At 37.3% G+C, this 23,228-nt stretch overlaps 1 protein-coding gene across 11 annotated transcripts in view; it reads right to left on the bottom strand.

Annotated features, from left to right (window-relative positions):
* CNTN5 (contactin 5) overlaps window positions 1-23,228 on the bottom strand; it is a 637,852-nt gene that overhangs the window by 231,622 nt on the left and 383,002 nt on the right. For 8 of the 11 annotated variants that reach the window (XM_061374568.1, XM_061374569.1, XM_061374565.1 and 5 more), the window contains one exon: window positions 8,885-9,103. The exons of the other annotated variants lie outside the window; for them this stretch is intronic. In XM_061374568.1, coding sequence (XP_061230552.1) covers window positions 8,885-9,103 — 219 coding nt within the window. The remainder of the gene's footprint in view (window positions 1-8,884; window positions 9,104-23,228) is intronic. 11 annotated transcript variants of the gene reach the window in all.

Here is a 23,228-nt window from a genome sequence, read left to right as displayed (position 1 = left end):
TAGTGGTCCTTCATCCTCTCTGCAACTATCACGCATATCCAAAGGATATTGGGCTGTAGGCCCAGGTGGCACTAGGTCAGTATGGCAAACACTTTGAATTGCTTCCTGGTGTTTAGACATCACATTAATTTGCCTGCACCCTCATGTTGAGCTCCATTGTGCTCTGCCCAAGCCCTGACAGCAGGGGGAAGGTCCAGGGGAACTGAGGGGGAACAGAACAGTGAGAGCCCAGATTAACAGGCTGTGTTCCAGCACAGAGAGGAGTGACAGTTGGCTCTCTGTTGGCTGTTTTCCTTGTGGGCCTGAGTTGTGGGGTTTGTCCATCCCACTGAGTATAACAAGGTCAAAGAGTGATAGGTTTTCCCCATGGCAGCAGAGGGCTCCAGTGATGGGGTGGCCATGACAACTGATAGAATGTTGGTGGTGACTGTGTCACAGGGAATGGAATGTTGGTGGTGGGCTGTGTGGTGACAAGGTCCAGAGCAGCCTTGAGGGCAGCAGTCACGTGAGCCAGGGCTGAGGTGAGAGGGCAGGAGGAAGGCAGGGAGGGGAGGGCCGGGCTGCTGGGCCCGGGCAGGGAGGCAGAGGCTGCCCCATGTGCGGCAGATGGTGGCTGCTCCTCCCTTCCCTTCCAGAGCCAGAAGCTCACATGAGGACAGGACTGGAACAGGGAGATTTGCTGCTTTCCATAAGGGCACTGACACAAAGTTAAGTGATGGAGTCTAGCAGAGCCCTGGGCGAGGGTTCCCCATGTGAACAATGGTGGTTGAGACCGTGGCTTGCCCATCTGCCATTTCAGCTGCAAGCCCTGACATGGGGCAACCCTTTAATCACATAAACAAATCTGGGCAGGGATTCTTCATGGGAAAATCTGATGGGTACCGCATCTGCAGATGCAGACCCAGAGGATCAAAATGAAAGACCATGGGGCACTCCAGTTCACAGCCACACAGAGAGGGATTTGATTGATTCTACAGAGGACACTGACACAAAGGTAAGTCATTGAGCCTGGCAGAGTTCTGGGCAGATGTTCCACATGAGAACAAGGTTGGCCCTTCTGCAATTGCAGCTGCAAGTCCAAACAGGAAATGGAAAAACCATTGTGAACCCCTCTGTGCAGCTACAAAACCAGTGTTTAAGTGCCCTGACACAAAGTTAAGTCACCGAGACCTGCAGAGCCCTGAGCAGAGGTTACCCATGTGAGTGACTGTTGCTGCTGCTTAGTTTGCTGTCCTGCCTTTTACTATTGCAGGCCCAGATCAGGACAGGACCAGACAATGGCGCACTTCTCCTCCACCACACTGCCAGAGATTAAATGCCTTCCACATGGACAAAAATAAGGCATTCACTCTGGCAGAGCCCTGGGCAGGGCTTCTCCTTGGGGAACTCTGATGGGTACCGCAAAGTTTCCTCTTCTGCCTATTGCAGATGCAGCCCCAGAGAAGGACAGGATCCCAGACACTGGGGCTGTCTTCTCCTCCACCACACAGACAAAGTTTACATGCCTTCCACAAGGACAAAGACCAAAAATAAGTCACTCAGTGCGGCAGAGCCACGGGCAGGCCTCACCATGGTGAGTCAGGGTGTCTGACGTCTTCATTCTTTTCCTGTCTTTAACAGCTGACACCCTGACAGGGGATGGACTAGAAAATGGTGAACTCCTTTCCTCATCCACACAGCCAGAGGGTCACTTCCTTCTAAGGGAGACACTGACACAAAGTTAAGGCACTGAGTCTGGCAGAGCTCCGTGCAGATGTTCCACATGAGAACAAGGGTGGTTGATGTCATTTCTTGTCTTTCCTTCTACCATTTCAGCTGCAAGTCCAGACAGGTAATAGACCAACCATCATGCACCCCTCTACGCAGCCACACAGAGATTCAGTTCTTTCTACAAAGGACAATGAAAGAAAGTTAAGTCATCGAGCCTGCAGAGGGGTGGCCATGTGAGCGACTGTGGCTCCTGCTTAGGTTATTGATCTGCCTTTTGCAATTGCAGGAGCAGAAAAGGAGATTAACACAAAATGGCGCACTCTTTTCCTCCATCACAGTGCCAGACTTTGTCTTCTACAAGGACACAGAGCACAGTTAAGTCATTCACTCTGGCAGAGCCCTAGGCAGCACTTGCTCACAGTAAACTCTTATTGATACCGTAGTTTTTATTTCCCTGCCTTTTGCAGATGCAGCCCTAGAGAAGGACAATGAAACACCATGGTGCACTCCAGTCTGCAGCCACAAAGCCAGAGTCACTTCCTTCTGTGGAGAACACTGACACAAAGTTATGTCACTGGTCCTGGCAAAGCCTTGGGTAGGGGCTGCTCATGTTTACAGTATTGACTGCTCTACAGTTTGGTGTCCTGCTTTTTGCAATTGCAGACCTAAGCAAGGACAGAACGGGACTGTGGCATGGTCACTTCCTTTTCTCCAGAGGTGCTCAGCTGTGCATTTTTCTAGTTTTCTACAAAGGTCTTGACTTAAGGACAAGGGAGCACAGCAAACCTCAGCCTGAAGTGCAACAAGGTTCCACAGGCATCCTGAGTCTTCCCTTAATCCCGGGACTGTGTCACAAGGGGAGGCCCATGTTACTTGCCTGTCTGTGTGAAACTGCCCTGAAATGAATTTTTCTGTTTCACAAACCTTTGACTGGTGCTTCTGCTGTGTGTCAGCTTTCAGGGGAACTATCCTATGCCTTCTGTTTGTTGTCATTATTTCCTCCATGTATTTAATTTATATATATTTTTATATGTTCATTCACATGCTATTTGTATATTCACAGACACATTTTCATACACATATATTTTCTTATCCCTTCTGGGGTCCAAAAGCATGAGGTTTGTTGTCTCCTACATTTTAACTAACAGTCACCCACACTCTTAAACAGGACATTCCACTCTGAGATTTCATTAAATGATTTGAACTACATAGCTTATTATTTCCTTCTAACTCAGGCAAGAGCATAAAAGAGATTAATTTTCAACATACATATTAAGGCCATGTATATTTTGATTTACGGTTTTAATTTCTCAAGGGAAATATTTCTGTTCCTCGTGCAGCCTTTTATTTGAAACAACCATCTTTCTACATACTTAATTGCCACGAGAGAGATGATTTACTATAGAGTGGCACATACGTTTTGGGATTACAGGTATGCATTGCTACCATGTAAGGTAATAGCTAGCTTGTGGTTCACATAAATTTTTCAGTTGCCATTTTCAATCTGGGCAATTAAAAGCATGAAGCACTCTCATGATTTAATATTTAAACTATTGAACAGAATATTGTGAAAGTATTGCTCAGAAACGCAATAATATGGAAAACATTCAAAATATTGGTGACATCCCTCTTCTTGAATTCTTGATTATTCTTGATAGCAGTACTCAAATATTCTTTGAATTATAAAATTCTCCTTGCAGTATTTTGCACTTCTGAAATACCAGAATATATGAATTCTTAGTAAAAAGTATTTAAATCCTCATGGGAATGGAAACTGGGATCTGTGTAATCTTAGACAGTAGACAAAATGTGGTTTCTCTGTTACATGCAGAGATACTTTCAATCTCTCCCTCAATTATTGATTAAAGATTATAAAATATTCTTTAGTTCTTCTTGCTGAGCAATGTAAATACCATGAGAACAAACTGCGGACAAGAATGTTTCCTGTACTTTTAATTCTGTAGTAACTGAAACAGTGTCATTCCTCAACACGCAGCTCTCTTGCCGCAATACTTGATATAATTCCAGGTCAATAAATAAACTATGAATGAGAATGAATTCCTGGACCACAGAGATGGGCAGGAAGGAACTATTACACTGTTCAAAAACCTGTGTTTAAACTGGATTAGCAATATTATTTTTAGTGTCTGATAATTCTGTGTGCTGTACATTTTAAGAATAAAATACATAAGGTACTTGTAAAAGTTTTCTTAATATTTATAAAAATACAACTGTCTGCAGAAGGAAAGGGTGTAGCAAATTCTACACTGCACTGGTCACTTCCGTCAAATGTCATTAATATAATTTGACCCTATCTCCAATGTTTCAGTACCAGTCAAGCTAAGTGACTGTCAGAAATAGTCTTCTTGTGCCATTTTCTCAGTCTGAGAGTGTTGGGAGAATCAGTCTGAGTCTTTTGGTGGGAAGAAACAGCTCCTTTCACTCTGGTATTTTCACTCAGCAGATGAGGTATCTGAGGGGATATGCTCAGACAGCATGTGAACATGGGGTAAGGAGATACTCCTTCAAGTGTTCCACCTTCACGTGTTCATGTCTCTTTAGAAACACATTTTTACTGTTGGTGATATTGGTGGATGGCTTTGCTTATCCCTCTTAAGGTGGACTAGAGAGATCTTCAGACAAACCATTTGTTTTCAGTTGTTATTCTGACATAGTGACAAAATTCGTCCAAATGGTAGTTGGAAAAAAGGGTGATGGTAGTTCTCCTTTGAAAGCAGAGCAACTCAGCAAAATTTAAACAGACAGGTTGTCACAGGACTGGGAAGACAATGTTTTCTTACCTCCCTACTTTTTTTTTTTTTTCCTCCCATTTGTCAAAGGCTTGTTGAACTCATAGGGATGGAACTATTTTCTAAAGAAAAGCTACAGGATGCTGTGAAATGGTAGGACTTCTAAAGCAGCCTAAAATGGAGACGGACAGATCATGAAAATATGCATTGGATTCTGCACACAGACCTATCCAGAGAGGCACCAACTTGACATATCATGGACAAAACAATATCACAGTGATCTGTCAGTCCTGGGTATTAACACATTCAGGATACATTAAGCTTTAGGAGCTGCTGATAAGGTGATATATGCTGTCAAAATGTCCATATCACCAGAATTTCTTAAAGAAAGCTGTTTAATTTCAAATTGTTCCTACAGAGTGAAAGACACATTTTGGTATAAGTGGATCATGTTTTAGTGCTACTCATCATAAAAACAATTTTTGAATGTGCTTCTTTCTTGATTTATTTACAGTTTGTACTTGTATGATCTTGAGGTGATGACTCTAAAGGGTCTTCTGATTAACTCCTGTTACCACGGAAACAAACAGTTTAACATGTTAAGTCTATTCAGAAAATATTTTATATATATAATTAATTACCTTGCATTCAAAGAAAACACTGTTTTCTTCACCTAAAAGCTATAAACCCCTTTTTTCAGCTTAAACACTGAGAAAATGTATTAATATTGATTTTACAAGCAGGTTCTACAATATAAGTTTTCACTTAGCACCTAAGAAATAATGACTATCCATTTTAATATCTCTATAATCTGTCAAAATAGAAAATTTCCATTAATATAATGAAAAAAAAGCCCACTTATTTATCACAGCAAAATATGTTCTAATGTTTACAGATGTGTGTAACAGATTTTAAGATTAACAAAGGTGGCTACAGTCAGTAATTATTTTGCACAGAAGCAGATACACATATATATGTAAATAAGTATATAAGAAATGAATTTTAGAATATATTTAATCTTAAAACTATGCTTCAATTAAACTTAATAAATAAATTAAGTAATGAATAATAAACTTCAGACACCTTCCTTTCAACAAGTAAATTCCAGCAGATACACATGCCTTGAGGTATGTACATTGATCCTAGTATGATGCATGCTGGAACAGAATCCATACATGAAGGACTGAATTTACACTGCAAAACAGGTAAAATTATTTTCATAATTTTTCAACTTTATCTTTTCTGAAGCAGATATATTTATTTGCTTATTAGGCAAAGTAAGAAAAGTAGTTTTTTTTTTTCATTGCTTGAAAATGCTTTCTCTCTTGCGTGGCCTGAAACAAACATATCTCTTCTAAACTTAGTTTATATTATCTAAACTTCATGCCACATTAATCAATATTACCCAATATTCTCTAGCAATAAAATAATTTTTAGTAGTTGTGTCTTTAATTCAGACTGATAAATGCTGAATCTAGAAGATGGTGGGGAATCAGAAATTCTCATTCACTAAAAATTAGACTCAGATTTTCCACAAATTTGAGGATCATTGATTCAAATACTTTCAGTCATGAATTGGACCCTGTTTGTTATTCTCTTTTAAAAGATATCAAACCAAAGATAGAAGGATAAAAAGTCTTTATTTAAGGTCAAGTTCAATTATCTTTACTGCAGCATTTCGAAAAGTTTTTTGAAGAGTAAGAAAGTATGAGTTCTCAGTTTTATGATTCTTCAAGAGTATTTCATGAATAATTCACACTTCCTATGCATATCTTTTAGTCATGACTTTACAAGTTGATACATAGCTTGAAGAGGACTGTATTGCCTTAAGTGCATGTTTATGCTAAATCATTCCATACAGTTTAAATTCAGTAATGAGCTACAGCATAGTTCTTTTAATTTTAGAGATCATTAAAAACATGCTGCATTGACAGTGCAAATTAAATGGCATTAAGTCAGTATAAAAGGACCTTTCTTGGAAGCTATATCAGGCCTGTGAGCATGTCTGCTGAGAAATTAGTTAAGAAGTCACTTGTGAACCTGTATACTTAGGCAGCTTGTTTTTTTTTCTCATGGCAAACATGTCTCCTCAGCATATACCATTTATTAGATGTTTGAATTATTCAAGTTCTCAATACAAATTATATGTTCCCCTCTCCTGTTAATATCCTCTCACTTGTAGCAGTGGCGACCTCATGACCACACGTGATCACAGGGTGATGTAGAATTTCCTCATTTGCCAGGCTCTGGCTAATAGACACAACCACTTAACCCTACCACTTAACCACATAGCAGTTGTAAGAAGCTAACTAGAATAGCATACAATCAAGAGCCCCATAAACTGGGAAAAAAAAAGAAAAAAAAAAAAAAAAAAAGAAAAAGAAGCCTTAAGGCCAAATCCAACCCAAGGAATTTATTAGTTTAAGTAAGTGGAGTGCTGGGCGATTGAGATCGTGAACTTACTCTTCTACATATCAAAGACATTATCTCAAAGTTATTAACAGAATTGAGAAAGACTTTGAAAATCACCTGAATTCAGCTCCCATAGCAGATGTGTTCTTGCCCTCTTGGATGATGCAGATTATCCTGCTATGGAGGCCTCAGTCCTACCACACCAGAAATATACTGGTCGTTTCTAGGTTCTGTTTCATATTTGTTGTGCCATGCAGGTGCTTCAGATAATCAAGGGCTTTTAAAATATTACTCAGGTGTCTTAGATTGATCTGTTTCTACAACTGTATACACAGACTTGTAAGTCTCCTGAGACAGTTTTATGCAGTCCATGGAAGAAAGAGTCAAAGTCTCCCTCTTTTAAGTCATGTACACTGGTCACTGGGGTTTATGAGTTAATGGCCGATTTCAGATTTTGTCTCCAGTTAGTTTCTTCACTACCTGCTGCAAAGTAGAAGCAGCATAACTGCAGAGGTGGAATGTGACCTGTATGTTTTGAAAAGACTCATGATTGCTGACCTGTATCAGGTATAATCTTAGTGTATTGCCTAAAAATGCCAAGGATTTAGGTGACGGAATGTGCATCCTGAGGATCCCTATTCCATATCCAATTTTCTTAAGAGTGAGGTGGGCATAAAGTTTTCTGAGACCTCTCAAAGTAAGGATTTAAGCACAACAGTCAAACTTCATATTAAATGTAAAAGTAGTAAGCTGTCTTTATGCCAGCTGTTGTTTTGTTGGGTTTTGGTTTTGGTTGTGTGTTTTGTTTGTTTTTTTTTCAAGAAAACACCAAGGAAAAATCAGAGTTACTTGAGAAGATGCTTTACAGTTCCAGCTTGTACTGGAAAGCGTACTCTTTTTTTGCCTTGCAGCTACTGATTTCTTCTCCTTCAGTTTCTAGACGTTTGTGGTGTTGAAGACCAGGGTAATACACTGTGGTTCTAATCTAACTTTGATTTTCACTTGCATAGATCAGGCTGGCTAGGAGGAGTTATCAGTGTCTGGTGTATGGGCGATAATTAAGTTTAGTCTAGTCACTGCTTACAAAGAATATTGCAAAGGAAAGACAAATGTAGAAACCTGCTCCTGTTCCAGAAATTCTGTCACACAGAATTTATCTGCTTACATTATTCCAATAATTAGTTTCTGTTCAAAAAACCACATGCATACACCATTAGCTTCCAATACCTGCAAGGTACCTTCCAGGGAAAAGAAACAGACTTTACTGAGAGAAGCAGTAGTCCTGTAATCAGTCATTATAGTGCATGAATGCTGTTGATCTGTGAGGTATTAATCACCAGTCTTTCTTCTGTTACTTCCTCAGACTATTATTTAAATATCCTCTAACCTCTTTCTTCCACCCTCTCCTACTTTCCTCTTTTGATTTTCTTTTTCTTTCTACCTTTCTTTGTACAAAATTCATACAGAAATTATCACTAAAGATGCAGGTATCAGAAATGTGGTTTCTTTAATTTTAACCAGACATGAGAAAAGGTGTATTGTTACTATGAATTACTGCATCTAAAGGTAAATGACACCATAACACAATGGGATGTCTACCCATGCATGCACATGTGTACATGCATGACTGAGTTGAAATCACAGAGCAGGTAATTAAAAGTAGTTTTATAAAATCTATTATTCATGATTAATTTAGATTACTATCATCCATGATAGAATAAGAAAAATTTCAAACAAAAAAAATTTATTTAAAAAAGGGACCTACATTTTACTAGATGAGACTGTGCTGTCATGGAATTTCAAACTACTGGTTTACTATTTTCATGTAGGAAAACCTATATAAAACTCTTCTGCATAAGAATCTTTAAGGAAGTTTTAACTGATGAGTTTAAAGCTAGTCTGAATAATCTAAAGGGAAATTATGTCTGAGAATTACTGAAGTAAGCTGATAAAAAGTCTTCTTTCTGCTTTTGGAAAATTTTCAAAGATTCAGAGAGGGAAACTAGACTTACCATCACGTTTGAAGGCCTCTGAAAAGTGGTAGAGATTTGTTGGGGAGTGATAATGTTGTGCAGCTCCTCTCCAGGCTGGTGAAGATACACTTCCTATTGAAGGACTGCTTAATCGTGGTCTGTTCTTTGAATTAAATGAGGGTAAAGATGAACTACCAGATTTGAGTCTTAGTATAGCAGCATATGAAGTGGGCAGACCAGGAACAGCTTCTGAATATTCTGAAAAAAAATCCCCGAAGTGAACACTGAATAAAGATAAAATCTATTGCTTTTCAAAAGAATCATGAGGGTCTCAACTTCTAAACAGAACTGAGTAACAGCATAGAACTCCAATACAGAAAATTCCCCTGCAGTTTTAACACAATATAAAAATCAGGCTTATTATATTTATTACCGATGGCAATATGAGTTTTCAATCTCAGTTCTATTTCTATGACCCTAAGTCACTAGTAAAAGTGTCTGCCCAGCCACCATCTATCCTTCACATCACCTCTCCTACCTTTTAGAAGAGGCTGGAATTCTGCAAAAGCAGATGACTGTTATTTTAAAATTACTGTTTTCATCTCTGTAAACTCTAAATATACAGATTTTTGATGATGCTTTATCTAATTTAAAATTTGGATTTAAATACAAGCTTTACTTATCACACTAAATGCTTAGCGCAGAACAGACATCTTTGTGAACAGAACAGGTAGACATTCCCTGGGGAATATGGATACAGGAAAGGGATGAGACTCTCTCTAACAAAGTCTGCATCAGAGGATAGAAATATTTGGTCGTGAATGTAGCAACTCCAGTGGCAGGAAAGCTGATTAGTCGGGCACTGTAGAGCTCCTCACATCCTTACAGCTCATATCCTCCGATATCCCCAGGATTGCTGATACCCTCCATGGAAATACTGCAGGAAAATTTGGAAATGGGCAGACTGGGACACAGTCTTGTTTTTCTCATATGGAGCTGGGATGCAGCCAGCTTGCAGCTGGTAACAAGGATGCAAGACCACATGCATAGGACTCTTGCTTTGAAGAAACACCACAATAGCTCTTTTAAGGAAACACACATCCTGCTTCTAACCCAAGGTGAACAAATGACCTGTAATCCACATGACATGGATAAGCAAGCAGAAAGGAAACACTAAATCAAAAAGTGTGGTGTTACAGAACTATTCCTGTGCAATTCTAACAATGATACAGACTCTGGTTTACAGCATTCATTTCTGTGTGGTTCTGTTTGGGGCTTTTTTGTTTCTTTTTTAAGTGGGAGCAATGGTGATTGCTGTTGGGAGGACATTCCTCCAGTGCACAGACAGACATAGAAGAAATACACACTGGAATCAATTTTGCTTTATAATTAAAAAACAAAACAAAACAAAACAAAACAGACTTGCCTTTGGTCCAAACTTTACAACAAAGCATAATAAACCTTAATAGGATTTCCAAAGGAAACATGATTGCAATCACAGATATAATGAATGTACTGTTCCTTGAGTATTTTCTACAGATACAGCCACTTTTCTATTTTCAGCATGGTATTTTAGCTCTCTGCTATTCGCCCTACGGCAAAGGACATGGATGTGGGAAAACTTTATGTCAGTACTTTTTCAGAAAATGATAAATATTTTGTGTGACTGAAATACGGTATTATTAGGCTGTTAAATACACTATATATGTGTCAGTACTAAAACTCTAATCTCAAGAACTTCTAAACTATGTAGTCCACTTGTTAACAACAGAATATAGTTCCTTAGGTGATGTTCCTGAGTACATCAGCTAGTCTAGCTTGAGAAGATGCAAATAATTATTCTTATTTCACTGGAAAAATTACAAAACACTCTCCCTTGTTGGGTATGCAGAAAGACTTCTTGTCCAAGCTAGATTGTCTGAGCCTTATATTGTTTCTTTTGTAAAGAAATGGAGATTAGCAGTCAGAAATCTAATACATATAATCCTGATTGCTAGATAGGCCATTTACTATAGCTTCTATATTCCTATCTCCTGTATTGTCATCTTGGAAGGTGGGTGGAACAAGCACACAACTCTGCATGTTTTTACATGAGCATATTATATGATAATTTTTCCTTTGTTTCAACAACTGAACTTCTCATTTCTGAAAAGTTTTCATTTCTCCCAAACTGAGGACAAAATGCAGCCAGGCCCTTGCTCCTCTAGGGAGTCTGCCACTTAGGTCTCCTCCTTGCTGTGTCTCATTCTCTGCTATCTCCACCTGCTTCTGTAAATCTCTTAGATGATCTTGCTCACAGGAGAGGAATATCCTTCTACCAAATATCTCACCCAGCAAACAAGCTAAGACAAAACAGCTGCCTTCCTCCCTGCTGCCCAGAAGAGAAACAAAAAGTAATTATAGACACATCAAAAATTGAATCCTCCATTACACTTAATTCATATACCACCAGGCCAAACTGTAGATAACACACACATGGGAGAGCAAAATAAACATTAATCCTTCCAAAATTTTAATATGCAACATCTTTTATTGTTTTTAATTGGAAGGGCATGCCAGCTTATGAGGTGAGACATACTACATTTCCTAGTAAGTTTGAGCTAACAAGTATTCCTAACCTAATTAGCTTGGGATCAGACCTTATGTCATTAGGGTGAGTGCCTGGAACAGATTCCAGGCTGAGGAATGCAGCTGGAGGGGAAAGGGGTTTGAGGAAGTGTGGGAGCCAGACAGATGGGAAGGGCTAAGCACTATGTGGTATTGAAAAAAGCAGAAAATAACAATGGCAAGACTCGCTTCAAGGTGCCTAAATTTTAACACCACACCATGTTGCTAGACAAAACTAAATAGAAGCCACACAGAAATCTCCAGTGGTATGCAGCCTCCCTTTCTGCAGAAGTTTGAATCAAATTGCAGTTTTTGCTAATGTAATATTTCTCATTTTTAGGCTATGAGTCTCTGGTTTCTTTGATACATAACACAGTAAGCTACTCCAGTAAATAGGATTCGCTGAAATAGTATGTGTAGGCAGCTTGGTAAAATGAACTTGCTCTGTGCTGCCTCATCAAGTCAAGAAGACTGTAATTCTTCTCCCACTTGAAAAAAATGTTTTAAAATTCTTTTTTATCCAGTTGAATGGGGAACACGTGGTCCACAGATGTAAATCCAGGGCTTGAAAAAACAACAGAATCAACATGATTTCAGGTGGCACAGATGATAAAAGTACATCAGATGGGAAGAAAAAGAAGGGAAGGATACAAAAGTCACATGATGAAAAGGTCCTGCAGTAATGGCAGTATTACCCAAACTGGTTTCTGACCTTTTCTGGTATAACTGTTGTTTAGTTGGGGTTAGTGATCTATGTGAAATTTCACCCTGACTCTGGTTCCTGTCATGCTCATGGGGGAACTATCTGAGAAAAGTTTCTCTTGTAAGACATAGCTGGAAATAGTTAATAAATTATACATAAGCAAATATTTTGTGGTTTACTGAAAGCCTGTAGCCTCTGATCATTACAGACAACTAAAGCAGAAATCATGCTTACCTGAAAACAAAACCTACTTCCTAATCCATTTGCCTCCAGAGATTTAGGCTTCTTAACTGCCTTGTTGCAATGGCTTAATTAGAATATATTTTTATTGGAGTACTATTTACAATAAAATTATTCCTTTAATTTGGTTTGGATTAGACTTTCGAGACTTAATTTTGAGAATAAATTTATTTCCATTATTTAAGTACATAGTTAAACTGCTGCAGAGTAGCTGTTGCTCTCTAATGTGTTTTTTTAGCTTTACCAATCTACCCCTAAAATCCTTGAGAAATTCCATCAAAGAGCTATGGGTAGGTCTCAGAACTCTGCTGCACTTCAGCTTGTCAATGAAATTATATTTTCCCTAGCCTTAGTCTTAGAAATAATTTGAGTATTTGGGATAAAACATCAAAAGTTTCTCAGCTACAAGCAGACACAGATAAGGAATACATAGGCCTGAATGCTAAAGTTATTAAGCAACTAGAAACCAGCCACAATAAAATTAGCAGCTTGGATTAGCCTTCACAGTTCTTTGCACAAGAACTACCAGATTTATAGTCATTTTAACAACAGTATGACAGTTTTAAGATAGACTGTATTTTTCTTTCTTCCAAGTGAACATTTTCTTAAATGTGATTTTCAACAGCAAACTATAGTTTTATTATTTTGGGTAACTTTTTACTGAATCTGTGTCAACTATTAAATTATTCATTTATTTATTATTATTTCCATCACACACCGCTCCTCAGCCTTGGTCAGATTCAACACAATGAGGAAAAACAGTGCCACAGGTAATAGAGAAACTCTTCTACTGATTATTGAGGTTATGTTCTTTTAGGAAAAAAACCCTCAAAAATATTAATCTCAAGATCATTTGAAAGAAGCTTACTCCTATAATTTGTAATACCTATGTCAAGTTAAATTCAACTTCCTTTCATGTATGCTGTGGGAAAGCTAAGCTGACTCTGACAGAAAGGGGATCTTTTGCTAAAGGATGGCATATGCAATATATACATAATACTTAGGTATAGCCTGTGGCTACAGATATAAGGCACACGTGCTATCTGTTATATTTTATCTGACATATTTTTCAAAAAGCACAACGTATGTCAACATAGCTCCAACTATGTAATCTGACAAAAATATTATTTCTTCAAACAGGGAATGATACAAGGCAAGTTCACTGAATTAATCCCCAAATCTTCTTTGAAAACTGTCTTTGTAGTGTGTGAAACCTATGGAGAATAATGGATTCTGACTCTTCGGGTGTTGTTTTGTTTTCCTTCATTTTTTTTTTTTTTCCAGCAACTCCTGGTCAGTTACTAACTCATTGACATTTCTCATCTATCTAATTAAAATGTAGTCTATCTTATAATACTTGCAAATGTGACCTTCTTTTGTGTATTTTTGCTAGCTAGCAAGTTTAATCAAATGTCACATGTCACTAAGAATGCTAACCCTTTTTTCTTTGATTGTAACTTTTAATTATAATGTTTCAGTGGAAGTGTTCAGTCTTCTATGCTTATGAAAATACGTGCCTTCATTCTGTGAAGCGGATTGTATCACTGTTGCTCCTCAATTTTTTAAACAGAAATACATTTTTTGCTTTGTTCTGTTCATGCACATCTGTTTCATTTTAGAGTGGTCAATGACATATAGCCTGGCAATCACTTCAGAGAGACACTAGAACAGTTGATAACGTATCCATCCAGGGCATCCTTTTATGAGAACTAGGATTACTACTAAAACACAGCAAAATGTCAAAAAATTATGTTTTCCTGATGAAACGAGATTAAATTGGGGAAAAAAATAATAAAAAAACCCAAACCTTTTAAAACCAAACAAACGTAACAAAAATAAAGAAAAAAAGTGGATGCCAGCAGATTTTTATGACAATTGGTTAGTGCATCTGATCCACCTCTGCACACCTCCCGATCTGTGTTGTTTAGTTTATGAGTCAGAGTCTTCATTTTAAAGATGCTATTATGTCCCAATTATTACTCAAATAAAAGTCAGTGCAACAACATATTCAGAAAATGATTAATGCCAAACCAAAATAATTAAAAAGCTTGAAAACTTCACTGGGAACCTAATTTTAGACATCTGGAGTCTGGATGTCTATATATGAGCTAGTGAGCCTGGGTTCACTTTACAGGTAGTGAAAAGGAAGAGGAATATGTCATATAATGTGATGGACATGCTCAATGCATGCCTACTTTTTGCCACAGACTTCAAGAGGAAAATAAGGTGAGTAGATGAAATGTCAGTATTTCAACTTGTTCAGATGTCCATTGTCTTAGTCTTTTCATCATACATCATTCAAGCTTCAGTTGTGTTTTCTGCTCAAAAATGTCCAGTTGTTCTGTGGAGGAGTGAGGATCCAGAGATTTGAGCTGTTTTCCAAAGCAGCAGTGGGTGTTGATTTAAAAGCTAGAATTTCTCAAGGAACAAGTCTTCATCAACCTTTTTCTCCACAGATTTGACAGTATGGGAAAGGGAGAAAAATAACCTATATAAGATAGTCTTTCCTGGGGGGAAAAAAAATATTTTGGCCAAAATAAGTAAACCTTCAATAAAAAAAATTGTTCTGTTTAGGTTTTCAGTAGTTCAGTGTTCAAGGAAGATTCACAATAATTTAATTTGAAAATCTAAAAAAAATTAGCCACTGCCTTTACAGAATTCGGTTTTCTCTTAGAAATCTGGTCCTTCATGGCATCAAATTTCAGAACATAGACTCCTATGGACAGATATGAATAAAAAAATAGAGATATATTTTGTTTTCCTTTAAAGTTACTAAGGCAAAGTGCTTTGAAGTCTTAAAGCTTTGACTGAAAGATTGTAAAGAATATTTCCAGTAGCTAATAGCAAATGAATCAGCATCTGTGGTATATTATACTGTTAGAGGTAATTTAAATGTCATGAATTTTTATGAGGAATTATTTTGAATAAGATAAAGATGCTTTTGTAGAGTTAGTTTTTGCCTCCCTTCCTAGTGAAAAAACAATTTGTTTTCTATCTTACTTCCACTTCATACTCATAATGCAGAAAACAGATGACTCAATATACGGCCAATTATTCCCACTTTGCATCCAACATGTAGCACTCACCAGATCAAGCAAAATATACTTTAAAATAGAATACTTTCAGCTACAGAATGCTTACAAATGCAATAACAAAAATAGTAAATGTAATAATATATTTCAATTGTGGAAGAACATTTGTCCAAAGTAAAATAATTTTATACTGAGAAAAGTGTTTTGAAGTTATTGTCATAATTTTTCTACTAAACACTTAATACTTTCTCTTTCAAAACGTGATAATACACAGATTACTACTAGTTAAGTTATGTTTTTGCCATAGCATAGTCTTCAAACACAGCAATTATGTTCAGTAAGTGCCTTGCACCTTTATTCAATTCACTGAAGTCATGTAATAAAAAGTGCTTTTCAGATATAAAAAATATAAAACTCTTCGAAAAATCTTCTCAATAACTTACTGAAGGAAGTTTTAAGTCCAAATGCTATCAAAAAAACTTTATAATTCAGCATATTCCATCTAGCTGAATATTTATTACTTCTTTTTTTGCACTCTTTAAGATGACCAATGTGTCTGAGACCTTACCAATGTGTGGAATTCTTCTGCCTGTTTGTCTAACAAAAAGGAGGTTTAGGTCAGCTTTGTCTGAAAGAATAACACTTAGAGAAGATGGAATTGATATCTGAGGGCATCACTACTCTCATGATATTCAAGGAAGAGAATGCAGAAACTAGTTTCTGCGTATTTTGTCATATTTTGCCTGAAGTGCTGCTTACTAGGTGTAATTTGTAGACGTATATGAAGAAGTGCCCTAAGACTCCTAAGTGGTTTTTGCTTGTCAATTTTGAGATATGCTTCATTGTCCTACTTCGTCAGGTACTTTTCATACAATATTTTCCAGCTCAGACGTGACATGTATTCTCTAGCAGGGAAAGTATGGAGTGTTACTAATGTGAGATCCATAGATTAGCCTATGCTGCTTGGTTTTAATTGAAATCTTATTTTCCTCATGGCTGATGATCATCAGAGTGAGCTGTCAATTCTGAATGTGAAGTCAGAACCAAGTACCAAAGGTCAACTATTTCAGCACAAATCAATTAAAGTAATTAGATGGATAGAAATTCTTATTTACAGCCCTTCCTTCCTACAACAATATGCATATAAATGTTAGGCGGCCAATAATAAACAGATCAATCCACAGCAAAGGAGAAATTTGTAATTGACATTATTAATACAAAACACTTGATTAAATTATTAATACTATAATGAAAACTGAAACAGTCAAAATCTTAATAATCAGCATGTGAAGGAAACTACCTGCTGATTTTCTTGGCAATTTAAATGTGTATGCATTTGTAAAGCCACGGTTTTTTAAGTGATCAGATAGCTACATGGCTGGAAAAAACATAAGCTAGCATGTTGCTCACTTTTCGGAAAGTTTCTGAACCATATCCTGAACTAACCTAAAACTATAAGTTTAGCAGCTGCTGCTCAAACACAAGCTCTGGTACTGCCTTAAAACTACCAGATACATCTTTCAAGAGCTACATTTGTTCTTTCTCTTACATCCTTCAAACAAGGGATTACCTTCCCATAAATATTTTTATTATCATCTTATTGTATTCCTGAAAACACACTTTTTGGTGATGCCAAAGGTGCTCACAGGCTAGCTGGACAGCTGGTGTGAGAGCTGTTAATGCTCCATACGTGCTCACTTCTTCTTTGGTCTGTCTTACACGGTAACCTTTCTTGTGAGGACTATGTGCCTCTGCTTGTGCATTTAACTGTCAGTAAAACAAGAACCTCTGCAACCATGGATCATACCTCAGCTGCCACCAGGCGATTTACCACCCACGCTTCCCCAAGCCTGTTGCCTTGCATGGGGTTGTTACCACAAAATCCTTACCACTAAAATGCAGGCTTATTAACAAAATACTGAAAACAAAAAAAAGTTAGTGGAGTATATGTATATGAATGAAAACTATGTTCATTTTTTAAAGAAAGGAGGCTACTGCTTCAGGCTCGCATCACCAGGCAGAGCTTTCACCAAGGGATAAGCATACTTCACTATTCAAACAGCTTCCCTCTCTTCAAACCTACATGGATAGAAGAAGTTGAAAGGCAAGAGCAATTAGCTACTTATTTAAGAGAAACCACTGGAAATCATTTTAAAAGCATGTTACTACTTTTTATACATCACAATAAGTGTAGACATCTTTTCATCTTTGGATGAAAGAATCTGTGGCACTTTTCATCAGAGCATGGAAGTACCATGGACTATAAAATTGTAAGGGTTTCTTGAAGCAGTGAAAGATAAACACAAGTTTCTGAGAACATATCATATGTTAATAAGACAGAAAAGCTAGAGCTTGACTGGTTTATGTAATACACAAATTAAGATTAATTTGGAGAGGTAACAGCTGTACAGTGTATGACTCATTTAAAGAATTTTATGAAACTTTTATTATAAGTGAAAGTCCATAGTTTGAAAGCTGTACAAGTAAACAGATCAAATTAACATTCAATGCAGAGACTACAAATGGGAGAAATTCTAGCAGTGCTTAATTAAAATAATCTGCTAAAAGTCTGTCAATTAACATTTGTTTTTGGAGAAGGATAAATTTTACTTTGACACAGAAATTTGTGCATAAGCTTTTGATTAACACAGATACATTTATGATTCACAGCTGAAGTAATACGTTCTTTAAATTGCAAAGCTAATTAAATGTTATCTCGGATAATGTGAGTTTTTCTGTTCCCTGTGATACACGTTATTGCAGTTCTGTGTTTATGTGTTCAGTGGAAGCAGACAGTCTTTAATCCCCTTTAAAATACCTATCTCCTGCTTCTAAGCATTATATTTTTTTGAGGCAGCTAATGTATTCTTCCCTGCCCTTGGGTCCTTCTCTAGCTCTCTGTGGCTTGCTTTAGTATTCACTAAATATTTTACAGCGCACTCTGCACCTTGGCTTGCATCTTTGAGACCTTTATGTGGCTTAGTCTTCCCTTAGGAATCCTATGAATTGATCACTGGATGTATTGTTGGTGTAAACAGCTACTGCTGGCAATTAAACAATCCTTACGCAGTGAAATTCCTTCTTGTGCTCTGGACAAATAAACCAGCGAAGCATTTCTTACAGATTTTTGATATATAAAGTGGCACATAAGTCTGCAGACTGTTAAGCAGGGTAAGATTTTGTGTTGCTTCTGAAGTGTTTTCAAAACTAGTAAAGCAATTTTAAAAGAAACCACCTTCTTATAATGGTCATTATTCCACTGTCCTGCATGAAAACAACAGTTCCATGAAAAGGCACATGCCAAACCTCATGTCGTTTTCTTTGTCTGACATGTACTAACGGAGGTGAATGCAAAACCTTTTTAAAACATTCAAAATTCTGTCAGTGTTTGCACTGAAATAAATTAGAGTGAACTGTGCAGGGATTTGTATTAGCATAGGGTAAATCTGTAACACAAACATATCTGCACAGTTTTCCTAAATTGTGAATAACTTTGTTGTGCTTAATATTCCACATCCTCTTCAGGCGATTCTTAATTCTTCTCCTCTCTGTTCATAGTGGTTGTTTTTAACCACAGGATCTGGTGCCTGCTTTTATGCATTTCCAGCTATAAGCCTATTCTGGAGACGAGCCTTGCATTTGTGAATTCAAAGGAAAGCCATCAAAAGGATCCAGCCATACAGACAGACTAGCAGCTCCTTGAGGGACACAAATTTAAACTGCTAGTACAGTCCTTTATGATGGAAAAAAGAGATGCGGTATATCTGATTTCCGAAAAAATGTGAATTATTTAAAAATAATAAGAATACTGAGAAAATTCCCTAATGCAACTGTTTTGTTACTCAGACAAAGCAGGAAGTGCAGTTTAATAAGGAGCTACCTAGTGGTTTACTAAACTTTAGAAACATGATGATTTTAATTTTCAAGTTCAGCAATTGATTTTATGGGTTTGAGACACAAAAGTAAAACTAAAAGGTTTCAAACTTAAACAGTGGAAAATCAAGTTAGACATAAGGAAGAAGTTCTTTACTGTGAGGGTGGTGAGGCACTGTAATGGGTTGCCCAAGGAAGTTGTGAATGCTCCATCCCTGGCGGTGTTCAAGGACAGGCTGGATGGAGCCTTTGGTGGCATGATTTAGTGTGAGGTGTCCCTGCACATGGCAGGGTGGTTGGAACTTGATGATCTTAAGGTCCTTTCCAACCCTAACTATTCTATGATTCTATCGTGATGAATAGTGCTTCCATCACATGCTTGTAGAAGCCACACTCTGAAAAGACCTAACTTTAGCAAAATGATGCCATACAAAGGTGAATAAAAGGTCTTTTAAGTTATGACAAGATGAAATAGTAAAGTAACATTTATGGTTCTGTTTGCATACACAGAGGTAAGCTTCAAAGTCTGATTAATTACTAAAGGTAAGAAAAGGCAGAAAATAGACTATAAACTCAAGTTAATACTTAAAAATATTTGGGAACATTTTTTAAAGCAATACAGATGTCCAGAATTTAATTCCATTTTCAGAAAATGATTTAAGCACATACAGTCTCATCCTAAAGCATTGCTTCGTATACAGCGGGCTCAGGACTCGGGAGATTTCTCCATCCCAGTCCCCTGGAGCCAGGTTGGTGTGGTCCTCTGACACCGGGTCCATGCACTAACATGGCTGATTATTTGTCCCTAGAGAAAACAAACACTTCCAAACTACACAGTCAGTGTTGGACATCAGTGAACCAATGCAAATTGGGCAGTGGCAGCACCTGCACATCAGTAGAAATGACATTAACCTCACTTAGGAAAACAGTTTGGAATAGCATCTAATGAGAAGGTAATGGGGAATGAGACATGCAGGGGCAAGGCATGACAAGATCACTATACTAGCAAGTTGACCATTTTATCACAAATGGTTGAGGTTGGAAGAGAACTCTGGACGTCATCTTGTCCAAAACCTCTGCTACATCAGGGCCACCTACAGCTGATTGCTCAGGACCATGTCCAAATGGCTTTTCAATGTCTTGAAGGAGACACACTCTCAGGACCCTGTACTGGGCCACCCCACAGTAAAAAAAGTCTTCCTGATGTTCAGAGGGAAACGCTTGTGTTTCAGTTTGGGCCCATTGCCTCTGGTCCTGGCACTGGGCATCAATGAAGAGGGGCTGGCTCCATACACTTTGTACCTCCTCCAGGTATTCCTAGACATTAGTGCAATCCCCCAAGCCTTCCCTACTCCAGGCTGAACAGTACCAGCTATCTCAGCCTTTCCTCATGGAAGAGATAACCCAAAACTGTCAGCATCTTCTTGGCACTTTGTAGACCTCTGTCCAGCCTGCCCATGTCTCTTGTACTATGGAGACGAGACCTGGAAACATTATTTCAGCTGTGGCCTCACCTGTGCTGAGGGCAGGGATCTCCTTATTCTACCTGCAGGCTTTGCGTGATGCAGCCCAGGATACCACTGGTCTTCTCTGTGGTAAGGACCCATTTGGTGTCTCATGCCCAACCCGCTGTCCACCAAGAACCCCTGGTCCTTTTCTACTGAGCTGCTTTCCAACTGGATGCCTCCTCAGCATATAGGGCAGTGGTACCTTAACTAAAAGTCTACATTTCTCAGGTCTTCAGAGAATTCAGTAAGAACATGCAGATAGATTTAAAGCTCAATCCTATGGTAAACACATATATACAGAATACTTTGTTGTCAAAGGTCAAATGTATGGGTGTTTTGTGTAATGGAATTTAACAGAAATGAGTTTTTCACCATGTAGTGTTATTAAATATCATTATTAATTTAAAAATATTATATGACTATTATAAAATATTTAATATATATAAATACAAAACATATATAAATATAGAAAAATATATAAATAGAAAATATATAATTATTATGAAATATAGAAATATTACATAATTATTAACATTATTAACTAATGTTAGAAGCTTAATTAGCTGCTTAATTAATATTAGCTGCTTTACAGTGGGCTGACCCCCAACATACACTGGTGCTTGGGGTTCTTTTTCCCCAGTTACAGGACTGTGCATTTCCCTTTGTTGTGACTAGGCTTTCTAAATGTAGCCTTTGGGATATTACTTTTATTCTTAGCGAAAATCAATGGCACCTATGTACCTCAATCAGTTTAGAAGTTGGACTTTGATTAGCCTCAGGATATTTATGGTCATTTTACCTTGCAAAATCTTTCAGAAAATTGAAAGATCCATTTTATAGGTGTCATAAATGTCAGTAGCATATAGGTGTCATATACATTTATGAAAATTGATCATTATTATTATTATTAAATATATATATATATTGACAGTATAATAAAGTTAACCTCTCTGAGCAAACTGGACAAGATACTGTATAGATTTCCAGTGACTAATAGTTAAGAGACAAGAAGGCAAATATTAAGTAAGTTACACAAAACATTTGGCAGTTTATAATTCCTTTACATATTGAACATGCAACTAAAAGACCTCAGCATTAAACAGAGGCCTTACAGTTTTGTCTCACAGGGTGTTTGAAGGAGGATGGTGATCTGAAGTCTCAAATAGAGATTCATGGTCAAAATGATTTGAAAATATCATAATGCAGACCCACAAAATGTCCTGTAACATCATCCCACCCAGCAGTGGGCAGTCACACACCTCTCTGTAGACTAGTCAATGACTTATTACAGCCCCAAAGAAATTATCTGGACCGATTTGCCTCGTCTTCTCATAGTCATCAGGAAAAATTCTTATTAAGAATTAGCAAAAAGAAATAAATGATACAATAATAAAGCTAGAATCAAAGCATAATTTCTTATTCCTAACAGCAACAAGTCTAAAAAGAAAATTATACCAGCAACATTATTGCAAATTTGAACACAGCATTCTAATAAAACATGTAAATGTATTAATGCCATCTATGTGGGGAAAAAATCATCTGCAAGTATTGGCACTGTAACAGATGTAATGTGATTACAGTTGGAACCAGCACTGAAATACCATGATGGACAAACTTAGTCCCCATATGTACATCAAGTGAATAAGCAATGAAAACATAAAATGCATCAGAGAAAAATCAGCACAACTGATTTTAAAAGTTGCCACAAAGGACTTTTCTAAGGCAATCAGAAACATCTATTACATTTCCAAGTAGCATTAGTTTGCCAGACACTTAGGGGAGTACACATGGGCAACAGTAAGAAAAGACTTGTCATGTCTTGAATTGTTATGGCTTTATTGCTGATTTCCATTTCCAGAAAGTATTTGCCATTTTATAGACATGGAATACAGCAGGAATTTTTAAGTAGAGAAAATTTTGAAATCAATCAAGGCTGTCTAAAATGTACATACCTTTCCATGAGAATTTATAATAGTTCTTTTTGCTACTATGTAATTTAGTACTGTCGTATAAGTAAATTTTTAAGTATGAATAACACAAACCAGAAAGATTTATTTTAAGTCATCTAGTTGGTATACAGAACTTCACTGTAAACACAGTTAGTGGGACTGTTTTGAAGCCTGAGGTTATAGCTTTCATTTCAAAAACCTCCCTAAAAAGAAAAGATATTGAATCAATAAGTCTTGTCATTTCAAGGGAATTTGCATTCCATGAGTTTTATCTTCCCACCTATGGTTTTGCATTACCAAATGACAATGAATGTCCATCATGACAACAGAGAAAAAATCTTTGCTTACCTGAAATTTCCCTTACTTTGAAATAAGTCCATATAACTCTTATTCTGGGAGGTTTCAGCCAGCGTAGCCCAGAGTCAGAAAAGACCTATCAGTCATCGGTAAGAAGGGCATATTTTGGGATAC

The sequence above is a fragment of the Neopsephotus bourkii genome, unplaced genomic scaffold, assembly GCF_033783945.1.
Source record: "Neopsephotus bourkii isolate Nb327-2 ecotype Australia unplaced genomic scaffold, CSIRO-AGI_Nbou_v1 NB_1638, whole genome shotgun sequence".
In the NCBI taxonomy this organism is placed as follows: Eukaryota; Metazoa; Chordata; class Aves; order Psittaciformes; family Psittacidae; genus Neopsephotus; species Neopsephotus bourkii.
This window is presented reverse-complemented; position numbering and strand designations above follow the sequence as displayed.